The 7,258-nt window shown below is 35.4% G+C and overlaps 1 protein-coding gene across 1 annotated transcript; it reads left to right on the top strand.

The window, feature by feature from the left end:
- The first annotated feature begins 1,182 nt into the window (after positions 1-1,182).
- On the top strand, positions 1,183-7,019 carry LOC134856939 (uncharacterized). The gene is made up of 3 exons (XM_063873227.1): positions 1,183-1,447; positions 5,150-5,293; positions 6,289-7,019. Exons 1-3 carry the CDS (start codon positions 1,289-1,291, stop codon positions 6,904-6,906), a joined length of 921 nt encoding a protein of 306 aa, XP_063729297.1. The 5' UTR covers positions 1,183-1,288; the 3' UTR covers positions 6,907-7,019.
- The last annotated feature ends 239 nt before the right edge of the window (positions 7,020-7,258 follow it).

Here is a 7,258-nt window from a genome sequence, read left to right as displayed (position 1 = left end):
TAGATATAGCAGACAAAAAAATTGCGATCAGTATGACTGATGAAGATAAACGCCAAATCCTCGAAGAACTCAAGAGTTTGTAAGGCTACAAGAATTTTCTGAAAAGAAGGGAAGATAACGGGGTATCGTATCAGATTCATCTTATCGTACCAAAGGGTATCAAAACCACAGACTAATGAAAGTTCATGAATTAGATAATATAAATTGCAGTAAAAATGATTGAAATTAGTATATTGTTTTCAATTTGTCGAAAGGGGAGTGTAGTGGTGACTATGTAAGACTTGTAATTACTAATGTCAAAGACATTGCTTCAGGTAGCGTAACAATCACGTACCGCCATTGGCGACAGTTTTTTGTAGGAATTCAAGTTGTTTCTCTTACGTTTTACCAATACGCTACGTTGTTATGTGACCATGAGGCTACTACCACAAGGATCAATAGATAAATCGCTCAAGATTGATGCATGTCTCGACTAAAACAAAGTGATAGTCCACGGAAATTTGACTTCTTTTGGCGGTTTATTTGCTTGCTCATTTTACCATTTGGTTTATATGAGGTATTTTTCTAAGACGGGAGACCCAGTTTGTTTTTCTGATAAGTATTCGGCTTGTTGGACGAATTGAACATGGTTCTGATCAATCTGGACGAATCGCTGGAAGAGCTCCAATTTGAGACCAAGTTAACAATCCTCACCTTGGTCTACTCTCAAATTGAAGTTCTTTGAGAGATAATAAAAAACTCTACTCTCCTTTTAAAAATTCTTAGCTGGCATCAAAACCTGCTTCAGCAAAAATTTGGTTTGATTTTGCATAAGTTATTGATTGAAAAATTCATTTGAATTTATCAGCAGAGGGGCTTCATAGGAAGTTTCATACGATAGTGTAATAGTTTCTACTTGTTCAAAACCAATCGTATTAAGTCCCTCTGATGGTCATAAATCATTTTGTTAACTCAGATCATGTTTTGTTTATTCAAACTGCTGAAACATAAAACTTAGCAAAATGAATTTTCTTGCTCAGTAACTGATCAGAAGAGTAAAAGCAGGCCTTATCTACATCAAAAATTTGCAGTGATCGTAAAATGATGGTAATTTGAGAGTTCGATAGCACTTGGACCATAGTCGGTTTTCGGTTCCTTTGAAGTATGTATGTAATAAAAACGTCTTTTGTTCAAAAACAAAAATTTGATAATAGTCAAGCTGTGTTGTAAACTATATACCATTTTGAGCTTAAATTCTTTCTGATTTAATTCAACTCTAATTTTGTCCAGTTAATTGAGCTTAGCTGATATGACAGCGACAACGAGGTTGGGCGTGAGAGTGCTGGAGCTGCCGGGGTTGAAGGGAATTTCACTCGACAATTACGAATGCAAACTGGAGCAAAGGTCGAAGAAGAAATGCAACAAAAACAACCAAATGGAGGCTTCTAAGTTGAACAGGACTTTGAAGGTCAGATTAAATTTCTTCGATTCGAAATGGAAAAAAATCTTATTAAATGAAAAAAAGTCGCCAGAGATGAAGTTTATAATTTTCATGCTTCAAATAATGCAAAAAGTTTTTTTTTAGAAATGCGTCATTTATCGGCCTTTACCGTTTCTAAAAAAATTCAGGAAAAGAAAACATCCCCCGAAAAAAATTAGGAAAGTCATGCTAAAAGACGTTTTCGCTGAGAATACGCAACTGTTTTTTAGTGATGTGCTAAAAAAAGTTCTGATGTGCTTACTTTTTTCGGAGGATGTTCAACAAACCGCCATATCCGAAGCCAAAATTACATCAGATTAAAGTAAATTGCACCAGAATTACGTAACGATTGCATAAAACAATGACAATCTGCTGTTGTTGCGTAAAATATTCATTTTTGGTTTTTGAAATGATAATTTTAGTTTCGGTTTGTTGGCCCATCATCGAACGTTTTCAAGTGGTTTCATTTGCATCGATCGATAACTTTTAAGAAAATTGAGCGGATAAATTCTGAGACAGTTTACTTGTTTTTGATAGCCAGAGAGTTAAAAATCATTTCAGAAACACTTCAAGTCTCTACAATGGCTTGAACGGATCAACCGTTTAATTACCCCCACCCCTCAAACTGATTTGTGGTGGATAAAACACCGGCCCCCAGGATTTTTGCTGCTGTATAGAGGAAATTCTGCTGCTTTATAGAAAAGATTGTGCTTTTTATGCTCTATGAAAATTCTCAGGAATCATGCGTTATTACAAAAAAGTTTGCCGTTTTTATTGCTTTTCGAAAAAAAATCAATTTGAAAAACGAGCAGAGTATTTTCAGGAAGCAAAACAGTAGACAAGTAGAGTCGCATATAGATTCGTTTTTTGTGTTTCTGAAAATAGACAAGTTTTTGTTAGAAACTTAGTCGGGTATAGCATACCCGGAATGACCCCATACAACAAAAATGCTTGTCATACAACTTTGTACAAAAAAAATAATTTTCATACAACTCAAGTCATGGGTTAAATGAAAAAAAATGCTTGTCCTACGGTTCCTAGTACTGAAAATTATATGATAAGTGTTTTTTTTTAATTTTTTAAAATCCTTTGAGAAGGGTTCTTAGGTAAGTTTTCATTGGGTTTCAAATGAATAAGAACATACTGATCATCAAAATTGTTTATTGTACAATTTCCATTTATAAAAATTGTTTGGTGAACGTTTTTGCATACAAAAATTCCAAAACTGGGGAAGTTTTTCTGTAGTTCTCGTTTTAGTTGCTAAACCAGTTTTATGAACAGAAAAACTTAAACTTTTGCTTTTAACGTGGTTCATGCACAGTATTTAATGTTAAAGAATGAAGGACCCCATTGAAGTTTATCTGTGATGACAGAATTGTCAATTTCAGTACAAGTTCTGCCATCTTATTGTTCCAACTTTCGATACGAAAGTAACGGAATATTTGTGCTCGGGGTGGATTTTTTTTCTTCAGACAAATTTCGACTTTTTAACTAGCCATTTTTGACAAAAAAATTTTTATCATTCAAAAAGTATTGGTGTCCTGAGCTTAAATTTAAAAAATTATTTCACTTTGATCAATTTGGGACAACTAACGCGCGATAGATTTCGCGCTTTTAACGCGTAACGTGATATTCAATCCGTCCTAGAAATCGTTTCAAAGCCTTATCTGCTGCTCTATAAAAAAAAACTGCTGTACAATTTTGACAATTCTGTTGCTAACAGGACCCTTTGGGGCTCTCATAATACACGTTTTTCAAATATGGACTTTGAGGGCAAAATAATTTGATCTAGTTAATCAAAAAATCAATCGAAACCAAATTATGATTATTTTTTTGGTTATTAACAGGATAAAACAGCTATTGAATATTTAAAAAATTTCTCCGGCAGTTTATTCAGTGCGCATTGATTGAAACCAATCATTTATGCGGAATTAGATTTCAAAAACAAACAAGACTGCTCGTATCAGGGCGAAGCCCTGAATGTTCCGACTGCCTTTTAAGGTTTATGGAGCAGTAATAACATAAAATGAAATAAAATAAAATGAACTTTTTTTTCTCTAAAATTTGAAATTTTTCTCATGAAAATCATCCCCCCTTACGCCATATAAACTACAAGAGAATAGATTTTGCTCCTTGTAACAAATCAATTATGGCAAGTAAGCTTCGCTCAACCAATTTTGAACTATTTCTAAGACGGATTAATTCTCCGCTTACGCGTTAATAGCGCGAAATATATCGCGCGTTAATTGTCCCAAATTAGCCAAAATGGTAATCTTTAAACCCTCATAACTTTACGAAAAATGATCACAGATGAAATATCGTTTCAAATTTAAACTCAGGACAACAATACCTTTTGAATGATAAAAAGAAATTCCGTCAAAAATGGCTAGTTAAAAAGTCGAAATTTGTCTGAAGAAAAAAAAACCCACCCCGAGCACAAATATTCCGTTACTTTCGTATCGAAAGTCGGAACAAAAAGATTGGGGAGTTCTATGATAGGTGTCACTTATGGTGGGGGAGATTGTACGGTTGATTCGCTGGAACTGACTTGCTTATAAATTAGGTTATTCAAACAAGACTTGAAGCAAAAGTTTTGTAAACCACTTTAGTTTTTTCAAGCAAGCTGTTAAGCGGTGAACCTACAAAAAGATTCAGGTTGTTTGAGGGCTTCAAAAGGGGCTTTAAAATCATTGGAACAATTCAATCTGATACCAATATCTTGAATATATCCGGTAAAGTAGAATTTTTAATTCAAATGAATGCTGGAATGGAAAGATGAAATAGTTTACGCCAATAACTTTATTCTAATTATGAAAAACAAACGCAAGATTATAGCAAAAACGGAAAAGTTTTGAGGATATTCAAAAAGTCAATTTTAAACAAAAAATACAGATTAGTTTTATTATAGTGATGTTTTTTCTAATCATGCGTTTTATTTTTGCTAACAAAATTTTCCCACTCAATCCAATTTAAGCTTAGTATGAACCCTTTCGTTTACTTTTTATTCTGAAAAGCAAAAAATTCACTGAAAAGCAACACCTAACCTAGTTTTAAACATATTCACAAGGAATTAAATGCTCGAACAACCTTTTTATTTCCTCTGATGAAAATTTATCTTCGAAGAGGAGTGACTTTTATGGTTTTCTACGGAAACTCAGATCTCTCTTCATTTGCGCAAATGAAAAATTCTCAAACCTGTGGCGCCACTACAAAGAAGGAATAAGATGGAAAAAAGGAAAGAAACAAATACTGTTCAATGTACCTCGACAAACTCGTCGCCAAAGAAAACTCGCAACATAAGACAATTCGCAAATTTTAAGAAAATCGACAACTCGCAAAGTTTGAAAATAAATTGAGACCGGCTCTAATTTTTGTTTGAAGGCGACTATTACATCTATTGGGATACATCAGATAGCGTTTCTCGATTTTTTTGGTGCGTGTTTTGCGAAATCTTTTGTCTAGTCTTAAGTTCCTAATCATTTTAAAACTTTTTTTACAAGGATGACCCTTTGATACTGTCAAAATGATTGCTCTCTCGTGGCACCTGAAAACAGGCCAAGTATTGGCGACTCGAAGCGGTGCTATGACAACACTTACCAAATTTATTTGAAATATGGATTTGCTCTATCTCGTGTAAAACAACTTTTTGTGATTATTCAATTATTGATATCAATTGGTTGTTCTACATAGGTGAATGAAAAGTGCAAAGACATGTTCACCCACAACCTGAGATCCAGTGAGGAGGTGTTCGCGAAGAAACTGATGAACATACGGATGCAGTGGCACGAGTGGCATCCCCCCACACAGTCCAATCGACAGTCTATACCCCTCAAGGTACACACAGTGTCATGCGCGTCTTTCAATATGGGAGGGGGATGTTGAATTATCGCGGAGGAGAGTAGCTCGAAGTTTCTAAACTTTAATTTATTTTTCTTACAGTATCGGAGTGGAAAAGCTCCACAGGACATTAATAGTTGGTTGAAACAACAGCGTGTAGGCTGAAAATACGAGTTTTTTAAAGCATGATATCAACTTTTTTTGTCGAAAAACTTCAAGTTCAAAATTTCCCCAGAAAATTTAATAGATCAACCCATTTTGCCTACAGGCTAATGTTTCAAAAAGAAAGACAAGAACGCCGTTTGTTGGCATATTTTGGATCTTTTGATTTTACACGCGCTGTTCCTCTCAATTTTAGTCTAAAACTGGGCCAAAAGCGCAGTGAAAAAATATTTTAAGATTTTAAGACAAGTCGGCTAATCAGTGTCCTAGAAAATTACGGGACCCTTTAGAGGGTACATGTGGTCTGAATCCCTCTCCAGGTTGACCTCCACAGAAGGAAAAGGCTAATCATTCAGTTTCATATCTAAAAATAATGACAAAACTGTATGACTAGCAATTTTTGTCAACCCTGATGAGAAAAAGAAAGCTCCCCCTACAATCAGTTACTGATGCTAATGCTGCTTTATTTTTGATGCGCGCTTTCGCTCAAATTTAGTACAAATTGGCGAGTGAAAAAGCACCATTACAATTTTTCAAGGACTGGTGACGAAAATTTTTCAAATTTCAATGTGATAAATTCGGCTATCATAGGAAGAATGCGTCAATGAAAGTTTCGTCATTTTTTCAAAAAGTCTAGATTGTGTCCCCAGTTTATCCCAAAATTTTGAGCGGTGGAAGTTTGCTTAATAAAATCATGCAGATGTTGGAATTAGTCAGACTCAGTAAGGCGCTCATACAATGAACAACTATCACATTTTAGTTGCCAAATGATCATCATAAGTGTGAAGATCTCAACTGACATGCTAAAAATCAGTTTTTTGAATTGACAGGCAACAGAAAACAAAAAACGAGACGTTCACAACAAAAAACTACCAAGAAGACTGTCGCCTTTGATAACCCAACGTAAGCCAGCGTTACTGTCAGTACCTGGACAAGCAGATGAGAAACATCAAGCGACGTTTTCCCGAAGAGGCTCAGACGAGAGCGACAGTTCCGGAGAAGTAGTAGACGAACAGCTACGCGAGTTCTTCGGCCTCAAGTGGTACAATTCGAGAGACGGTACCAAAGTCTCCAAATTCAACCGTAAAATTCCCCTCACATTCAAACAGCAAATGTTTCTGGCAAAACTCGAGGGTCTACTTGATCCTAGAACCCCTTCGATTGCTCAACCCGAAGAGCCGACAATAAATAGACGTTCTCGACTTTGGGTTAAATTGCCAATGGCTATGGACGGAGGAAAATTAGGGCAGCAAGTCAGGAAAAACAGTTACAAGTTCAAGGAAGACGCGCCAATTCTAGAAATAGCCCCGGATAAACTAAAACTTTCCAAAAAGCCAGACACTATTGAAACGTGGTCGGGCTTGGAACAAGAAGATATTTATGAAAGAGAGGTAGAAAAAATACAAAAGGCGTTTCCACAGATAAAAATCACTGAAAACAATTACTAGCTTGGTTGATTATTTTTATCATCAGCTAACTCTTAAGTTTTAGCAGATCAAGTTACTCTGTTCTCTTGTAGTTCCCCGTAATAGAACAAAAACTGGCTAAGACTTTGATAGAATTCTTTAAGTGATCATTTTAATTAAAAAACATTATTTCCTTTTGAGGGAATGTTACTTCAAAATAGTTGTTCCGACAAGGTTGTACCGACTAGGTTGTTCCGACTACGTTGAGCTCCCTCCAAAAAAAGAGAAAGTTGAAAAAAGAAAAGACCATGTCATACTTGGGCACGTTTTTTTTCTGCAAGGCATTCCTAATATAAACCATGTCCATGGCTGTTTTTTTTCCCAGACTCGATCC

The sequence above is a fragment of the Symsagittifera roscoffensis genome, chromosome 1 (assembly GCF_963678635.1).
Source record: "Symsagittifera roscoffensis chromosome 1, txSymRosc1.1, whole genome shotgun sequence".
Lineage (NCBI taxonomy): Eukaryota > Metazoa > Xenacoelomorpha > Acoela > Convolutidae > Symsagittifera > Symsagittifera roscoffensis.
Note: the sequence above shows the minus strand (reverse complement) of the source record. Positions and strands in the feature narration are given on the sequence as shown.

Coding starts and splice junctions, on each gene's coding strand:
- LOC134856939 (XM_063873227.1), top strand. CDS start 1,289: ATGACAGCGACAACGAGGTTGGGCGTGAGAGTGCTGGAGCTGCCGGGG. Junction 1,448..5,149: donor AGTTGAACAGGACTTTGAAG/GTCAGATTAAAT, acceptor TGTTCTACATAG/GTGAATGAAAAGTGCAAAGA. Junction 5,294..6,288: donor GACAGTCTATACCCCTCAAG/GTACACACAGTG, acceptor TTGAATTGACAG/GCAACAGAAAACAAAAAACG.